General features: G+C 39.5%; 1 protein-coding gene across 3 annotated transcripts in view; it reads left to right on the forward strand.

Moving 5' to 3' along the window:
* Positions 1–20,066, forward strand: part of prkcab (protein kinase C, alpha, b) — a 195,610-nt gene that overhangs the window by 123,071 nt on the left and 52,473 nt on the right. For all 3 annotated transcript variants that reach the window (XM_072694130.1, XM_072694131.1, XM_072694132.1), the window contains 2 exons: positions 6,126–6,237; positions 8,189–8,317. In XM_072694130.1, coding sequence (XP_072550231.1) covers positions 6,126–6,237; positions 8,189–8,317 — 241 coding nt within the window. The remainder of the gene's footprint in view (positions 1–6,125; positions 6,238–8,188; positions 8,318–20,066) is intronic.

Raw genomic sequence — 20,066 nt, forward strand, 5'->3', positions numbered from 1 at the left:
AAATTCCTTTATTTTCTCCACACAAGTACCTTTGTTGTTGGGTCTCACTGGAGTTTTCCCCAAGGCTAAGCTACCAGTTACCAGTTACAATGCAGAGGTAAACATACAAATCATTTTATTATAATGAGACCTAAATGCCTTTTTTTATTTATCCAGTCCTATGAGATTGGTGACTTGAGCTGCCAGCGGTCAGCTATCAAAGCTCTTATTATAGATTTAAGGAAATACCTGTGACAAGGCATAGTTAAATAGTAAAGATGGCAGGTTTGCTACAATAGGTATCACAATTGGGTTGATATCAGCAGAAAAAGTTGTATCTAAAATCAGAGGAAAGGGAAGGAAAAAATACCTAACCTGAAATTTCATGTATTGTTGTTAGCTGTGTGTGTTTGGTCCTGTGGGGTAGTTGAGTGCTTGAGTAGTGTGACAAAAAGTGCTGAAATGAAAACCATTTTGGGAATTTGGGACGTTTTTAATGCTGATAACGGTATCAGAAGAGAAAGTGTCATCTTGCCTATTCTAGTTACTACTCTGCACAAATGCCAACAGAAGAAAGAAAATAGGCCAAATTCAACAGATGCTAAGTGTAGTATAGATTACAGAGCAGCCGAATGGCACAACCATCTACACACTATCATCACTATCAGTGTGAGGATGTGATGCTAGCCAAGGTCACATACGCAGACATACACATTCATGCGCCTACACATACAGACACCTTCCAAATGTGTTTAGCTGTCCAGTGACGTTGTGTTAGCGGCAGTTTGAAAGGGAGAGGTTAGCTGGCTTCATGTGTCTTCTTGTGTAATGTGGAGAGCTGGCTAGGAGGTGGGAACTGTAGGATTGTTTTGAGGCTATAATTATGAGACACAAATCTGTTTGTTAATGTAATAACATTAATAAAACAGTGAGTAGGAGAGTATTATTAAGAACTTTCATGACATATATGCTTTTAATCACTGTTTAGAACTGCAGTTCAGTAGGGCAACTCCTTAGACCCTGTAGTTCACTTTTTTTTTCACTTTCTTAACTACATTACTGTCATAGTTACTGTCAGTTTTGTAGGTCCTAAAGCAGAACCCAGTAGGACTCCACAAGATATACTAAATCAAGATAATCAAAGATTTATGGGTTAGAAGTTTACAGTAGTTTAAGGTAACAGATAGATGGATTTACTAATAGAACACAATTCATTTTGTTCCATGTCACACCTGAATAATGAATAAAGTAATGAGCTAAACCACATCCTGTGCATTGCCAGTGAGACAAAAACCACATATGAATACCAGCTGAATGTTGCCTTTATCGCACCTGGTAGATAGGCAGCTCAAAGCTTCAGCCCCTTATATCTGACCAAACTCTTATCCTTTAAAACAGCCAGAAAATCCATGTGTTAACATCCCACAACAGACCCCCTCCTGGGCCATTCTATAAACCCAGCATCCATTTGGAATCTTACAATGCAAGGATTTATGGGTTGTCCCGCCAAATTGACCACGACTGAATCTGAAAGAAAAACTTCCACAAAAATCACAGCAAAATCTTTTGTATCACTGAATATGAATGTGTGTAATATCAGAGGTGTAGTTAGACGTTAGTAATACTATCGCTTATTCATGGTGCTTGTTGTTTGTGCTCTCTGTGGTCAGTGCAGTGTTACTAGAGAGCAAGGGAGGACAAAACCAAATGCAGAAAAAGAAAAAAGAAAAATCAGTGTGGAATCAGTGAACGCTTCCAACCTGGAACAAAAGGCCACACACACAGACACACACATTCATGTAGGTCAGATACGCACTTGCAGGGAAAGACCTCTACAGTGGTGCACTCGAAAGTAATGCACACACACACGCACACACACACACACACAGCACTGATGCTTGCAGGGAAATGCCTCAAGAGCTGCAGACTGTATACACACACACACACAGCAGGCATCCTCCAATCCCAACAGCAGCTCTGTATTTAGTGCTGACCTCTACTTCAATTCTTCTTCATCCCCAAAGGAGAGAAATATAGAGAGGAAAACGAGTTTTATTCTCTCTCTCTCTCTCTCTCTCTCTCTCTCTCTCTCTCTCTCTCTCTTTCTCTCTCTCTTTATCTCACTCTTTCTCTCTGGGAAAGGAAGGAAGAGGTGAGACAAATGCAAAACAGCCAGCATAACAGTAATACGGTAAACAGACATTTTTTTCTTTAAATTCTTCAAATAAGGACGGTATTTTAAATTCATGACAATTCTGGCATGTCAAATTTGTGTCCTGTATCTGTACACGGCCAAAAATGCTCTAAAAATGAATCAGTCTACTAAATGTGCCTTGAAACAGTTGAAAACACTCCATTGACTCGTCTTTCTGCCCTCGAATATGAAGCTTTTTAATCTGGAGCACAGTCAGTACTGTGGATTTTAGCCTGTTAGATAACAAGTCTAAACCAGATGTAACCTGTTGCATTTTAGTCACTCCGACCCCAGTTGCTTGACCTTGCTTTTTCAGACACAAGCTTTAATCGCGAACACTTGTGTCATTAATGCAGAAGATGTTCTGCGTGTTACTCTGTGTATCTGTAGCTGAGCAAACTAAGCAAATACTAGCTTTGTGAGCGAGCTACAAAACAAACCCCACAGAAACCGGCCTCTCTCTCTTCATTCAAAGCTGTTTAACATTTAACCACAACATAACCAAAGTCAAGCAAATGGTCTTATGAGTAATATAACAGCCAACACTAACGTGTTCTAGTTGTTCCACTGATCCATGGAACATAACTAATGTTGGTTTAAACACACAATTCGTCCATTGGCAACCATGTGTCGATAGAAGAGCTTAAAGCAACATTGTGGCCAATTTTCGACTTACAATACCAGCTTCAGAATCATGTCAGAGCTCCTCTGACTTGTAATAGTGAGAACAGCATCTCTATCGCTCCCACTCCAGACTTCGCACGCTGTTGCACTATGTTACTTTGATGAAGTGGGCTGGAAAATCCACACCAGAACTACGTAATGCTACATGACATGAGTCATAGTCTTAGACTGTTTTCAGGCACATTTGGCAGGCATGTTCATTTAGGTTGGATTGCTCTCTGTTGTTCTTCTGGGTTTGATTGCTCACCAGTCAGTGTACTTCCACGGCACCCCCACCCTGTGGTCAGTAATAATTATAATGCTACAAGTGTACCATGTTACCATTATATCGCAATCCTCTATGTATGTACAGTGGCTTGCAGAAGTATTCAACCTCCTTACAAGTTACAATGTAGAGTTGGGTGGTATTACGGTAATACTGTATACCGCGGTACTGAAAAATGTTGACGGTATCTCAAAGTGAGGTTTCTAAGTTACGCCTGTCTGATGTGTCAAATTTCTGTTCTGTGTCTTTATCTACTACATGGCCAAATAAGCATATTCCCCCATGTGTGCATTTACAGGGTACAGGGTGAGGGGCGCTGTGGGAGTTAACAGATTGGTGTGACACACTCTAAAAACAGATGGAACAAAAGCCAAGCCCACCGTAGTTGCAAGTTTAGCAACGCTGAGTTTAATTGAAGGGGAGAGGAAGTAAACCTGGATGAACCTGTTGAAATGCTCTTAAACCAGAAGTGATTGGTCATAAACATGTAATGTTTGATAACCTGTACTCTCATGCATTGCAATGATACTTTATGTGCATTAATAGAATTTTGTTTTGTCATTGCACAGTAGCAGTTTTTGATATTATGACTTTAAATTGAATATTTTACCATTTGTCATTATTTCTGCTGGTAATGAGAAAACCTGACTGCATAGGACTTCTGTTCTGCATAGGACTTCTGATGTTTATGGCATACTCTGTTGAATACATTTGTGTTAGACTATCGTATCTTCACTATTCTAAAACATGGAGGACACTAAGTATTAGAAGCTTGTTCCATCATAAGACACAGATACATACGCACTTAGCACATAGTGGTATGTCCACCCACCAAAGGACGTGGAGTGAAAATATCCCTGCCACTTTTCTCATTTTTCCTCCTCCCTCTTTCTCTCCCATCACGACAGGGGCTTCATCGTGGGCACCGAAAATAAAGGGGAGCCAAAACACTATTTTAAAATGCCAGCATTCTAATTAGAGCCTTCCGGATTTCCCTGCTGGTGACTCACACCATGCCAATCACACTCAGCAGCTTCCCTCTCCTGTTCATCTCGCCCGCATGTCCATGGCATTCCTCAAAGGCTGCCCTCGCAGATGCAGACTCACTATGCGATAGCGCTTTTTTAAACAAGGCGTCTCGGTTTTGTGTCGTGACTCGTAGTGAATTCAAAGGCTCACATTCTTGTGTCTGAGCTTAAAGGCATCAAATGTTAGGCAAGGTTGATTTGGGTTTCAATGACTTTGCAGTAACGGACCAGAAAAATCCTAAACAGGTGGCAACCCTAAATTTTCAAATGGTTTGCGGACATCTGTGTCTTTCTTAATGTAGTTTAACCTCACTTTTTGACCTGAATTGCTAGTAGTGGATTCTACTAAATGCTGGGGGGGCTTTTTACTCCCCTAGCCCATGCTCCTATTCTATTGGCAGTACTTTTCTGCAGTGACTAGACAAGCTGTGTGTGTCAGCAATGGGTTCAACTTAAAGTATCTAAATGCATCCATTACAAGGGGTGTCTACAAACTTGTGGACATATAGTTGATGTATTCATTTTTATTTTTGTCATAAGACATATCCTTAATAAAAAATATCCTTTACGCCTTTCCCACACATAAAAGACACAGTCTTCTTCCTGACTCCCTGTTCCCCATCTCATATAGCCAGACAGAGACCACACTGAGTACTGGTGGCACTTTAAATGTGCTGGGGGAAAGCAGAGGACAAGGAGTTTGGTCGTCAGTCTCGTCTTTCCCAACTGTGAGATTAATAATTCAGTGGGACGGAGTTATGTGCCGGCGATGGGAGCCCTCGACTCTGCCACCACAGCAAATTTAAATTCTCATTAATTTTCCGACGAGTTGGAGACAGATTAATTGGTCGCCCCATTTAGAACTCCCCTCTCCCATTAAATAATCTGGAAGACTTGTGATTATGTTTCGCGGAAACTCATGCAGTGTTTGACCTCTTGTCACGGTTGCCCTCTATTATGTAAACGAGGAATGCTGGATTTGGTCACAGCAGAAGTCATTGGCAATAATTAGATTTAGTATTACTTCACATTTGGTTGAGATTCTGTTCTGAATCACTAATAACATAAAAAACAGAAGCTCACCGTCCACTTTACCAGAAACACCTCCCTTTTGCTTCCACTGTTTCTGGTCTAAAGTTTTAGAGCATGCATATTGTTCCTGACAGTTTGTATTGATATTTAAGCACTTCAAGTCTAGCATATAACCTAAAATGGTACAAAGGTGAGCAGTAAACTGCCAGGGGAGTAAAAATAATGTATACTGTATTAAATATAGATTCCCCTGGATAGTTTGTGGGCCGTGGACTACTATCAGTATGGTGTAGTGGTGTGTAGTGCTGGTACTGATGTATCAGGTGTATTAGTGTTACCAGGATTGAGTTTCATGACTCAAAATACACAAACATTTGCTGTTCTGTGGTTAAAAACTGACACTGCTGAAAATGTGCATTGGAAAAAGACAGAAACCTGAGAAATGTTCATAAATATTACAAAATTACATTACATTTGAGGGCTGTCAAAACCGCTCTTAATACAGCTAATAAAGGTACTTTTTTTCTTTTTTTTATGGAAACCCAGCTACTGGTTGGTGTAGCATAGTGGGTAACTTACCACCTTCCCCATGGCAGACTAGGATTCAGATATCCAGCTGGGCATATACACCACACTACACCAATAAGAATGCTTTGGCAAGACTCTTAACGCAGCGTTGGCTTGCCTGTGTAATGCAATTCAAGCATGAGTTGCTCTGGATGAGTTGATCTGCTTTAGCCAAACGTCATGAATGTAAATGTTTTTTTTTTGAGATAACATTTGAAAACTTGAAAACATTCTGCATCTACAGTTTTGCCATTTTTCACAGTGCAAGCGAAACAGCCAGCAAAATGCCTTCTCTGCTTTTTTTGTGAACCTTATTATTATTATTATTGTTGAAATAGGGTCAAATTCATTCAGCACAATGGCTTTTTTTTGGCAGGACCCGAGAAGCAAGCACAAGTTCAAGATCCACTCTTATGGCAGCCCGACCTTCTGCGACCACTGTGGCTCTCTGCTGTACGGACTCATCCACCAGGGGATGAAATGCGACAGTGAGTGTCTTTATCCTTCATATTGAACCTCTCATTAGGTCAGCCTTTAGCTCATAAGTCAGGGTTCTATCACTAGAGAGTCTGGTGGGTTTCCTTGCTCAGTGTGGTCTGCTTTGATTGGAATGTGTTGTTTAAAGCAGCATTATGCGAGAATTGGTATTTCCTGCTCCTGGGCTCCCCCTATAGTTGGGAAATTTATTTATACTCAATGTTAGATATGGACACGGGCAAAGGTCTGGTGAAAGGCTGGTCAGCCAGCCAGTGAGTGTGTCACCAAGACATTATGATCTACACTTTAAAAAAATCTTCTTAAAAGATTATTTGAATATTGGTTATATAGAGAACTATGATACCATTTGGATGCTTAAGACTTCCAAATCATTGTGATGCTCCACTGACTTATAATAATAAAAACGTAATAGGGAGAATAGTGTCTCTATCATGCGGCTTACTGCACTGCATCTAACATTGGTGAAACAGGTAGGACAACGCTCACAAGAACTGTGTAACGCTGTGTAACCATACCAGAAGTCATATATGTGTAAACCTTTGTAATCCTGCAGTATCACTCTACCCCATCTGGCCACACGCTTCTGTTTACTTCAGATGCTTCTAGTATCTTGTCTTGTCTAGTAGCTTGTCCAGAAATGTGTAAATTGTGTCCTTTAGAGGGGGCTCAAAGAACAAGTTACATTTCCTGACTGTAATGGAAGCCCATGAGCAGGAAATGTTGATTCATCCTATTTGTAAATGGTATATATATATATATATATATATATATATATATATATACATATATATATATATATATATATATATATATATATATATATATATTGGAAAAAGGGCAGGAAGTTTCATTAAAACTATTTAGACAACCTTCCATTCCTTTTTCTGAAATGAAAGTAACACTGTCATCGTCTACCTGTTTTGTGAAGTGCAAAGAATATCTGTTTTGCTTATATAACTCACAAAAAAAACTTCTAAAACATTACACATTTGTCTCTTTGTGTTTGGTGAGTAGTGGCTTTTAGCGTACAATCCAAATATCAGACCATCTGTACACTTCTATGGGCAGAACATCTGCAGCTGAGGCTGAGGGTTAACTCAGGACTACCATCCCCGAACCCCCAAGCAAGAGATTCAAATCCACACAGTTACAGTAGCCTGAACAACGACACCGTGTCTGTTCTGTGTTGAGTCTCAGAGCAGAGAAGGAGCTGGAGCTTCAGTCTGTGATGGATATTCCCTCACATCCGCGTAATGAGGTCAAATGGGATTAGCGCTGCTCTGTGCATAGACGCCTGTTTAATTGAAGCGGAATCCTTTCCTATCTTCACACTCCATCCTCCTCTGCCGCCCCTCCGGGCCTTTTGTCTTTATTGTCTACCGTCAGCCATCCATCTCTTGCTCTGGGGCTGGGATGGCAATGTTATCACAGATTTTAATGAAAGCAGATTGAAATAAATTGGTGTGGGGGATAGCACCGAATTCGCAATTACAGCCTTTACTATCAGCCCGTCAGACCAGGTGGGGCGGAGCGACCATCCCCGCAGAGCCACCTTTGTTTTTTTATGGTTGAGGGATAAGGACACACATGCAAAAACACAAACACACACACTAACACTTTCCTCCCTCTGCTTAGAGGCCTGTGGCTCTGTCCAATTACCAGTCAGGCTGGGAGCACAAATAACATTATAACACCTCTCTAAAAGCAGACCACCTGCGTGTGTAGTGCGGGGGGATGTTTGTTTGTTTGTTTGTGAATGTATGAGCATGTGTGTATTATATACTTTCACACTTAGCCCTGCAGTTGCACTAACACTAAATTCATTAGGAGCTGCTTTCTTAAACACACACCCTAAGGATGCTTACTTTAATCTGTAACATTACAGGCTAAATCTCTCTCTCTCTCTCTCTCTCTCTCTCTCTCTCTCTCTCTCTCTCTCAGCCTGCGATATGAATGTACACAAGCAATGTGTGATGAATGTGCCAAGCCTGTGCGGGACGGACCACACTGAGCGCAGAGGACGCCTCTTCCTCAAGATTGAGGTCAGCGGAGACAGACTCCACGTCACAGGTGCGAAACCCACAATTCAAGCCCGCATCTCCACTAACACTGACCACTGCTGCACATTATTTTGATGTAAAGAATTCTGAATTACTGCTGTGTATAAAATATGCTCTGTTGCTTGTCACATGTTATTTACACAAATACATACACTGGAAGAAATGATTAATATTCATATTCATATTTATTAATATATTTATTAATATATATATATATATATATATATATAATTTATGTATTTATTTATTTCTTTTTAATGAATGGAACATATTGTTTTGAACATGAACGGTGTGTTTTGAAACTTTAACAGTGTTTACATATTATTTTAAACAATAATGACATACAATGCTACATATCTGTAAATATAAATAAATATCAGTTTAAATTCAAATAAAAATTGCTATAATATAGCAGCACATAAGCAAGAAGTTACCAGTTACAGTACTGTGTTTCCATTACAGTTATCATCCGGTACTTAGCAGTATATACACATAAGTGGTGTCAATCTATAAAAAACTATTAATCCCATTAATTACAACAATATACTGATAATTAATTAATTAATTAAGTTAAAATGCTAGCTAGCACGTCCTATAATTTTTGGGCGAGAGAACAAATAAATGCCTAATAAACTGTCTAGAGGATTTTTTAAATAATATTTCAGTGTACTTTTAAGAACATTAGCCTTGAACACGACAAAGCTCGGACACAAGCTGTAAAAGAAAAAGTTTTTAAGAGATAAATGGGTGGATCATTGGGCAAGCTAAAAGAGAAGCAGCTGCATGTGAGAGAGATAGTTGAGGGAGGGGTAAAAGAATGAGAGTTAGTTATGAGGTTTAATCCATATTTCAGCATAAATAAAATGTAATCTACCCTCTGAGCTCAACAGCAGCGACGATGTGTTTACATCGCTAAATTAAACCGTTTATACACCACTAGGCTCTGTAAAGAGTGTCCTACGGGAGGAAGTTGGGCACAAACTTGGTAAGATGCTTAATTTGCGTTAAAAAAGGTTAATGCATTAAGTTTATTAATGCATTAAGCATCTTAATCGTGTGCGGTAACACATTAACATTGACAGCACGTCTTCAGACCGTATTACTTTATGTTGAGGCTAAAATAAAATCTGCTCTTCAATTTGCTCTTATTACCTTAGTACATATTATGAAAGTAAAAATTCACATCCGTAAATTCATTTAATTGGACATTATTTGGAAAGACACGCACCTTTGTCTTTATAAGGTTTCACAGCTGACAATGCATATCAAAGCAAACCAAGCCATGAGGACAAAAAAAGAACTGCTTGAAGAGCTCAGGACAGGATTATGTGGAGGCACAGATCTGGAGAAGGCTACAAAACAATCAGGACGTTTCCTAGAGCTGCCTGCCCCACCAAACTAAGTAATCGGGGCAGAAGGGCCTTGGTAAAGAAGGTGAACAAGAACACAATGGCCACTCTGACTGAGCTCCAAAGATCCTGTTTGCAGATGGGAGAAACCTCCAGAAGGTCAACCATCACTGCAGCACTTCACCTGTCTGGGCTTTAAGATACATGGCAGCCTGCCTGGAGCACCTGGAGGACTTTCAGACTGGGAAAAACAACATTCTCTGGTCTGTTGAAGCTTAGATTGAACTTTTTGGTGTCAAGACTAAGCATCATGTCTGGAGGAAATCAGGCACTGTTAATTTCCTGTCCAGTACCATCCCAACAGTGAAGCATGGTAGTGGCAGCATCATGCTGTGGTGGTGTTTTTCAGGGTCTGGGACGGGCAGACTGGTCAAGGGTTAAGGGAAAGCTGAATGGAGCCAAGCATAGAGATATTCCTAATGAAAACCTATGCACTCAGGACCTCAGACTGGGCCAAAGGTTCCCCTTCCAACAAGAGAATGACCCTAAGCACACAGCCAAGACAACATAACACCCATTTGAACATCTCAGAAGAGACCTGAAAATGGCTGCCCACCGACAGCCCCCATTCAACTTGACACAGCTTGAGAGAATCTGCAGATAAGAATGGCAGGAAATCCCCAAACCCAGGTGTGCAAACCTTGTAGCATCGTGCTCAAGAAGACTGGAGTCTATAATTGTTGCCAAAGGTGTACATGAACTGAATACTTGGTCGAAATACTTTCGTCAATGCAATATTTTAGTTTTTAATATACCCTATAAATAAATTTCCAAAAAATCACAAATTCATTCATATTTTACTTTCTCATTATGGGATATTGAGTGCAGAATGAGGGATTTTATTATTATTTTAGCACAAGGACGAAAATAACATAAAATGTAAAAATGTGAAATGGTCTAAAGACTTTCCGAATGCATATATATATATATATATATATATATATATATATATATATATATATATATAAAACAGTAAGAACATTTACACAGCTCATTATATATGTGGATATTCTTTTTAACAATATTGATAGACAGAGGTAATATAACTAAACAAATAAAAGAAAGTTATGTTAAAGATAATTACTACTTAAAATGCATTAGAATCATATTTTGGAGGAACCTGTATATCTCAGATATTTAGTTTAATTGGCAGATCCAAGGGGTTTTCCGTGGCCTTCAGAAACACATGCAGATGAGTCTAGAAAAAAAGATCCACAAAATAATTTAGTAAGTAAAACAACAGCCAACTTGGCCAGATCAGGCTGTGCTAGCAAGTTCAGCCCAAGAACAGACCGCAAGATGTGTAAAGAAGTCTCCAACAATCCTAAAATGTCATCACTAGACCTACAGGTAGCTCCTGCCACCGTTGATGTTAAAGTACACACATCTATTGTCAAACAAAAAGGCACAAGTTTGATTTTCAAGGTTCATCTGTTCAAAGCACATCAGTTCCTGAAGTCCTGGTCTTTGTCTGGGTGTTCTCTGGCGATCTTCATTCTTGTCCTGATGGTTTGTTTGTTGATGGATTGTTTATTTGTTTTATAAAAGCTAATTTCATTTGAATGCATTTCAGTGTGTGTGTTTGTACTTATGTCTAGAATAGTGTAGTACCACTATGGAGAAGAGTACATAGTCTTCTTTAGTCACATTTACATTGTGTGTGTGTGTGTGTTTGCCCTTCTACTTTTAAGGGCTTTAGGTTGCGATAGAACACATGCTGTCGATCCCAGCAGCAGCAGGTGCTCCCCCCCCCCGCCTCCCTGTCATATCTGAATGCCAGATGTCTGGCCAGAGGCCCAGCTGCTGCAGGGCGGTCACATGTTGCATGACCATGCCCATTGGGGGGACCCTGTGGCCAGACCCGCACCTGGCAGCCTCCCAGTTAGCCATTCTCAAGCCTGGTTTAGGTGATAGTGCCATCTGCCTTCTCCCCACTGCTTTAATATCCTTATATTGAAGAGCATCTAGAGATTGGAATTTGACCACTAATATGGACTATGAGCCAGATGCACGGATGTGGGAGCATGCAGCGCAACATGCAAACACCTGAAATTAAAGTTCAGTTAACCAAGATGAATCACACAACTTGTGCATAGGATCGTTTACTATTTGTGATATGCGTATCACGTTTCTTCAGCACCAGGTAAACAATAACACTTATGTTAAGGTCAATAAGAAGTAAATAATGGTAATGATAAAGAATTCACTAGATAGACTATGAGGGGTGATATTATTATTTTATATTACATTATGTGTGTAGTTTTCTGAAATGGCCTGGTACCCTGTCCAGTAGGTTTTCCTGCCTAGCGCCCAGTGACTCTGAGTAATCTCTTCCCCCACCAAAACAACCCTGACCAGGACAAAGCAATGAATGAATGTACTTGAATGTAATGAATGTGAAGATTTTTGAGTATCTGTGGGAATTTCTGCCCGTTCATACAGAAAAGCATTTGTCAGACACTGATGTTGCACAAGTGGCCATGGCTTGTAATCTCCATTTTATTTCATCCTGAAGTTTTTCAGTTGGGTTGAGGCCAGGGCTCTGTGCGGGCCGGTCAAGTTTTTCCAGACTCAACCATTGCTTTTGGGCACAATTATGGTGTAACAGAAAAGGGCCTTTCCCCCAAGCTGTTTGCACGAAGGAATAGACCAACCTAGTGCCAGAGGAGGTTTGGAACTTAAGTGTTGGTAACAACAGAGCCTTTTTAATGCACTGTGCACCTCAGCACTTGACAGCCCTGCTCTGTAACTGTACATGGTCTGCCACTTTTTGGCAGTTGCTGTGGCTCCTAAACACCTAAACACACATTTCAATAACACAACCCACAGTGGATTTTGGAATATCTGTGGGGGAAAAAACACATTGGCGACGATGTTCAGCTTCATTTGCTAGCTGATTGTTTTTAAGCACCACTCAACATCCCTATCACTGCAGAACCAGACCACAAAAAGCATGCCAAATAGTAAACCGTGTGGCTCATAGTAGGTAAATTAGTCAGAATCTGACCAACCCAAATAATTAGTTAGATATATGTTTCCTTGGTGATCAACAAATCACTTTTATTAAATAAAAGTAGTTAATAACAGTGGCTCATATTTATCAGACCTCATAGGATAAGAATGCTGACCAGAAATCAGCTTATGCCTTTTATGTAACACTGGATAGAACAGGGGGTGTCCAATCTCATCCGCAAAGGGCCGGTGTGGCTGCAGGTTTTCATTCTAAACAGCCAGCATTGAAACCTGATTCAGACAGAATATGTCTACAAAAACTAAAAGGGTCAGTACATCTTAGCCTGCGTCCTGTTCTGAGTCTGTTTGCTGAGGTTGGTAAAGTTCATTATAGGATTTTGAGAGCCATGTGTGGGAAAGTTCCTTGGTCCGATACTAGATGGAAGTGGAAACATGGAGTAAATTGCTATGGCTACCGAGTAAAGAGGTCATGGTCTTTGGGTGCTGAGGTCATGAGCTACTGCTGGCTCCTCCAGCCTGAGCAAGAAGGAGGCGGGGGCATCTGAGTTCAGAGCTTTGAGCTGAAGTTGATTTAATCTGTCCAGTCAAGAGTACAGCAGCATAGAGCAGTACACACAAACACACACATACACACACACACACACACACACACATAGGGCAAACAAACAGCCTCTAGGCAGATTAGACTGGGTTTCTGGAGCTGAACTCCAAGACGTTGATACTCACAGAATGGCAGCCATGTCCTTGTGTGCACTTCCAGTCCTGGGGGGCCGCATCACTGCAGTTTAGTGTGTTCTCTGCTCCAGCACCCCGGAATTAGCCAATTATCAATGTTTGAGGAGCTGGATCAATTGACCTAGTCGTTCCTCACCCGCAAATACATTCTTTCTGAGCAGCTGATATGAGGTTGGACAAACTTTACAGGGCACTGGCAAGAATCCTGATCAACCTAATGGAAAATTGTAGTGTGTGCTTATTGATGAGTTTGTTATTATTCTGGCTAAGAGACACCAGCAACACAGTGATTCATAGTGTATCATTCTCAATTCAATAAAAGAAACACACAGTAAAATACAATTTTTATACAGCTTTAATATGGTATTTAAGAAAACCAGCAACCCCACAAGAACTGCTCAGCCCTGATCATCACTGCTGTGGCCCATCTCCATTCTTTTGCTGTTTAATTTCTGTTTTGATACCACACTCAGTGATTCTGCCATTTTTGTACTTAAGATGTGACCTTTTCTCCTCCATTGCTAAACAGTGGAAAGTATCCAGCTTTTCTTGACTGCTATATCAGATTAATAGCATGGGCCTACATCATGCTAATGTTAAGACGTTACATAATTCATCTGACTTTGGCAGGTTTTGCCAGGATTTAGTCTTCCATGGGAGGGTGCATGCAGAAATCATTTATTCTAGCCTGCTTATTTTTTTAGTTTGTTTTAGCGAAAAATCTGACCAAGATCTCTCTCTTAGACCTCTCTCTAAAGAGAGGGCCTTTCAAAGAGGGACTCCCATAAACACTGTTTATAATAAAACATTATAAAAGACCGTAAGAACATAATACAATCAGAAGAGTACATAAGAGTATCAAACAAGGTATAGTAAAATAATAAAATTCACAGAATGACAGAGCATTATGTAAATGAGGTGACATATGCAGAGTAAATTATAAATAATTATATGCGGATGGTACACGAGGTACAGGTGGAGGAGGATGGGGAAGTATGAAGGGTTTTTTTATTGGAGTTTATTGGAGGTGATGACTCAATTATGGGAAGGGACGCGAAGACAAATTGTGAAATTATTGATTAATATAATGTTTCTCTTCTGCTGGTTAACAGTGTCTAGGGTTGGGAGGTGTTTAGAGGGGGTTAAAAGTCACTATACTTCAAAGGAAAAGAAGAATTGTGATTATGCTGAATATAATCATGGACATTTTTAACAAAGTAAAGAAGTTATCTTTTGAGTTACTGCTGTTATAACTTAGGAACAACTAATGTGGTTACTGCTAGTAACATAGTACAATCATAAGAATATCAAAAATCACAGAATGGCAGAGCATTGTGTCAATGAGGTGACATGCGGAGAATATGGTAGAAGTAAACTACATAAACAGCAGAGTGGAACCCTCTGAGCATTTTGGACCTATTGATTTCTGTTTATTACAGTCATGCTTGTATTTGAATTGCTAATATTGCAGCTATTTACAATTTTTAACAAGCCCAACAAAAAATAGTTCAGTCAGGTAAGCAAGTTCTCCCAGTGGTTCAGACTTCAGGAGCTGGACTGAAGGCCTTGCATGTACCGAACAGCAACATAATCAGGCTGAGGAATCAGCCAATCATGGTTTGATTTCCAAAGGGTGGGGCAGTGTGTCATTCTAAGCCTTCTGAATCTACCATGCCATTGTATGTTACAGTGAGCTGCAACATATCAGCCGATCTGGTTAGCCATTGAGGTTACTGTGTCCACATGTTCTGTCTCATGGACGAGATCCACTCTGATATGTTCACCAGTCATACTTAATAGTCCAGGTGCTTCATTTTAAGCATTTCTTCTAAGGCTACTGGATGAGAGTCTTAGAAGGGCCTTCACCTCATACCACATACACTACATACACCTTGCCCAGTTTGGATCTTATATATTCGGCAGCATATAATATAATAAATATTAAGAGTGTATAATATTGTAAACCCCTCTGGGTTTAGAGCAGGTGCACATAGTCAACACTATAAAACACAGCAACGGACAGCAGCAAAAAACAGACTGCCTCACGCCACGTTGTCACATTTGTTTTCACATGCAGAATTCATTAAAGAAAGTGTTTCACCATAGCCATTCAGCCTGTCTCCATTTCAAGTTCAACTAAAGATTGTACATAATTAAAAAACCTGGCTATTCAGATATTAAATTTGCCCTAAAAAAAAAAACGATTTTCTGTAGTGCTCTTGCAGGACTTCATTATATATTCCAGCAGCTATACCAAGGAGAAAAAAAATTATTTTTCACTTCAGAATATTTTTAAATTTATTTATGAGTGTAGGTAAGAATATAGATGATGTAAAGTTTTGCAGTGTTGCTAGTAAACTAGTAAACTATCATAGTCTGTATATACTGAATTGCAATTAATGAGAAATGAGTGCTTTGTTAGGTTGCAAAAACTTCCTAATGCTTACAGTTGACCAGCTGACACAGCTTTATTAGTACTAAGAGGTAACAACCTTGTTTACAACAACCTTCATGTTGTGTGATAATGGGGATATTACACTGTGATGGTGATGCCGTGGTTTCATGTGACGCGCAAGTATTTTTAGAGGCTGTGATATTAATCCAGGAATGCTCTTGAGAGTGTATAATATTGTAAACCCCTCTGGGTTTAGAGCAGGTGCACATAGTCAACACTATAAAACACAGCAACGAATAGCAGCAAAAAAGCAGACTGCCTGCCTCACGCCTTGTTGTCACATTTTCATGATGTTTTTTTAGGATGAGTTCAATAAATTGCTTCCCACACATCCTACACTGATACCCATAGACCTTCCCACTATAGTAGCTGGAATTGTTTTCCACACAAGAGATGTGTGCAGGTACACAAGGACTCATTTTAAAAAAACACAGTTAAGTCAGTATTCCAGTCCTACTAGTGCTGCTCCTAATTCCAAGTCAAATATGGGTGTGTTGTTAATGGTGTGACAAGGCAGAGATAGCTTGGCTGTAACTACTCTACCATAATGCTGGGTAGATGTTAACTACTCCCACTGTTGTTAGCTAGATGTTCACTACTTTAGCTGATATTAGCTAGATGTTCACTTCTGGAGAGGATGTTAACAGGGTGTTACTTTACTTTTGCTGATTTTAACCAGATGTTCACCTCTTTAGCTGATATTACATACATGCTACACTACTGTAGCTGATGGAAAGTACTTTAGCTTATGTTAACTAGATGTTAACTAATTTAGCTGATGTTTGGTAGATGTTAACTACTCTAACTGATGTTAGCTAGCTAGATGTTCACTACTGTAGCTGATGTTAACTAGACGTTAACTCCTCTAACTGATGTTAGCTAGATGTTCACTTCTTAAGCTGACTTTAACAGGATCTTAACTACTTTAGCTGAAGTTAGCTGCTTTAGCTGATTGTATCTACTGGCTGAATGTTAGGTAGATCTTAACTACTTTAGCTGATGGTAACTACTTTAGCTGAAGTTAGATAGATCTTAACTACTTTAGCTGAAGTTAGCTAGATCTTAGCTACTTTAGCTGAAGTTAGCTAGATCTTAGCTACTTCAGCTGATGGTAACTACTTTAGCTGAAGTTAGATAGATCTTAACTACTTTAGCTGATGGTAACTATGTTAGCTGATGGTAACTACTGGCTGAATGTTTGGTAGATCTTAACTACTTTAGCTGATGTTAGCTAAATCGTAACTACTTTAGGTGATGTTTGATAGATCTTAGCTACTCTAATGTTAGCTAGGTACCATCAGCTACTTTAGCTGATGGTAACTACCTTGACTGAATGTTAGGTAGATCTTAACTACTTCAGCTGATGGTAACTACTTTAGCTGAAGTTAGCTAGATTTTAACTACTTCAGCTGATGGTAACTACTGGCTGAATGTTTGGTAGATCTTTACTTTAGCGGATGTTAGCTAGATGTTAACTGTTTTAGCTAATGTAAACTACTTCAGCTAAAGTTAGCAAGATGTTAACTACTTTAGGTGATGTTTGATAGATCTTAGCTACTCTAATGTTAGCTAGGTGTTAGACAATGTTTTTCTGATTTTAACTAGATATTAACTTTTAACTAATGTTATCTACTTGTTAACTACTTTAGCTGATGGTAACTACCTTGACTGGATGTTAGGTAGATCTTAACTACTTAAGCTGATGGTAACTACCTTGACTGGATGTTAGGTAGATCTTAACTACTTAAGCTGATGGTAACTACCTTGACTGGATGTTAGGTAGATCTTAACTACTTTAGCTGATGGTAACTACTTTAGGTGATGTTAACTAGATGTAAACTACTTAAGCTTATGTAAACTACTTTAGCTGATGTTAGCTGGACGTGAACTACTTTAGCTGATGGTAACTACTTTAGGTGATGTTAACTAGATGTAAACTACTTTAGCTGATGTTAACTAGATGTAAACTACTTTAGGTGATGGTACCTACATGTTTTAGCACTCTGTGTAATTTGTTACCAAGGATTTAAAAATCACAGTAGGCTATTTTATAAAAATTAACCACACTCTAATAGTTATGATTAGGAGCAGTGTGTATATCTAAGTGGATGCGTATTATGTGCACGTAAGTCTAGTAATGTGGCATTTATTCAAAAGATTTGAAAGTTTCAGAAGATTTATTGTCATATGCAAGGTAAAACAGGCAACACTGGTTACACTGAACAATGAAATTCCTACTTTGTTAATCCTCCACTCACACGCAAACTACAGTATTAAGACAAAAGTAAAAACTATTGACATAAGTCTATAAATTGATTATCCTGATAATCATGATTCTGGTATATACATTATTGTTTACATTAGTTAATGCTTCTACTGTCAATGTTGTAATGTGAAATGTTGATGTTTTTAGCTGTTAGTAAATGTAAATCATCTTTTCCCCCCATTTAAAACAGATGGAAACATACCTCTGGAGTTTTGTAAGCGTATAAGAATAGCAACACGCTCAGGGGTTCCATTATCACTGTATAACCACGCACCTCTGGGGTGTTTTAAGGCACCAATCCAGAGGTGTGCGGTTACATACCGATAAAATGTTCCCTGCCATGCGTTATTTCTTGCATAACAAATCTCATAACACAAGCAACAAGATACGCATTTTGACAGGCTTCGAGAATGAGTTTTTGTGTAGTGGGATGAGACAGACAGACAGAGAGATAAAGATGAAAAGAAGACATGAAGAAGAAAAAAAGGAAGAAAGGCTTCTTTAGATGTTGTAGCCAAGCAACAACAGCGAATAAATTCCTCGCTTCTCTTCTGCCGAACACGGGGAATCTGAAGATAACTGAGGTAGTTGGACATGAAAAGGTCCAAGTTAAAATTCTCCATCACATTGCAGCCTCCTGCAAGACCTTTAGCATTTTGACATTATTAACATGGCAGAACTCATGTCATGAAGAATATTAGGACTTACTCACTGACCTGTGGCAGGAGACCTACACGTCCACGGCTAGTATGTCTCTTTTACCAACATTTAAATGGAAATCAGCTTACATAGAAAAATGAGAGATTTTGTGACCCTGTAGTTGCCAGTGGTAAACTCATTTTAGTGAAAGAGGTTGGTCGCCACCTTTTGGTTCTGGAGATCATTGCAGCAATTTCATGTAGGCTTGCTTTTAACACTGCATATTTTCTCCTTCGAGCCTTTCAATACCGTACCTATTTCAGACCAAAGGTGAATAATCACTCAAAGATTTATTGTACATTATTAGCAGTTTCTAGAAAAGGGGATGGACTGTGCTAATACAAATTACACATGGATTTAACTTTTATCATGTAAGTCTTGCAGAAGCGGTCACAGAGTTTGAGGCCCATGAGTTTTTTTAATAATAGAGGTAGCCCTGCTGACACACAGTTAACTGAGGTAATTGAACATTGCATGTGTTGCCAGGTTGTCAGCAGAAGCATCCCGTAGCAGATCCTAACAAGTTGTTGGCACTTACAATCCCTAGAAGATTCTGCAGTTCTTGATTAAATGATTCTTACAAAATGGATCTACTGCCAAACACACTGTCTTGCTAACTTAAAAAAAACTCAATGTTCAGCTTATTGGCTCAGCACCACTAGAGGAGTGATCCAGCGCATCGACCCCGGAATGAACTGCACCTCGTTATGGTGGTTGGCAGGACGAGCAGCGAGGTCTACTAACAACACAGTGAATGTTCGAACAGTGAAACAGTGATGCTGGGGGCTCTGAGTGACTCATGCTCTAACACCATGGCCTGAGGAGTGCAAGCTTGAATCCTGGGCCATGCTGCTTTCCCATTAGCAGCTGGAGCCAGAGAGAGCACAGTTGGCCAGATTTGCTCTCTCTGAGTGTGTAGATGGTATTCTCTCTTCCCATTGTGATGCTAGTCAGCACAGACGTCTGTTGGCTGATGTAGTTACTTTTCCTTGTTAGTGATACGGTATATGTGGCAGTGGCTGACTTCACATGTATCAGAGAAGGCATGCTTGTCCTCACCCTCCTGGAGTCGGGAGCATTGCAAGTGATATGGAGAGTCTTTAGCTGAATTTAAAATATTTAATGCTATGCAAATGAGCTTTTCTTTGATGTTATGTATAGTCACTGTTATGCAATGTCCATTTTTGCTGTTTTTCTTTTTTTAACATCAAGTGAACCTCGT

The sequence above is a fragment of the Salminus brasiliensis genome, chromosome 12 (genome assembly GCF_030463535.1).
Source record: "Salminus brasiliensis chromosome 12, fSalBra1.hap2, whole genome shotgun sequence".
Lineage (NCBI taxonomy): Eukaryota > Metazoa > Chordata > Actinopteri > Characiformes > Bryconidae > Salminus > Salminus brasiliensis.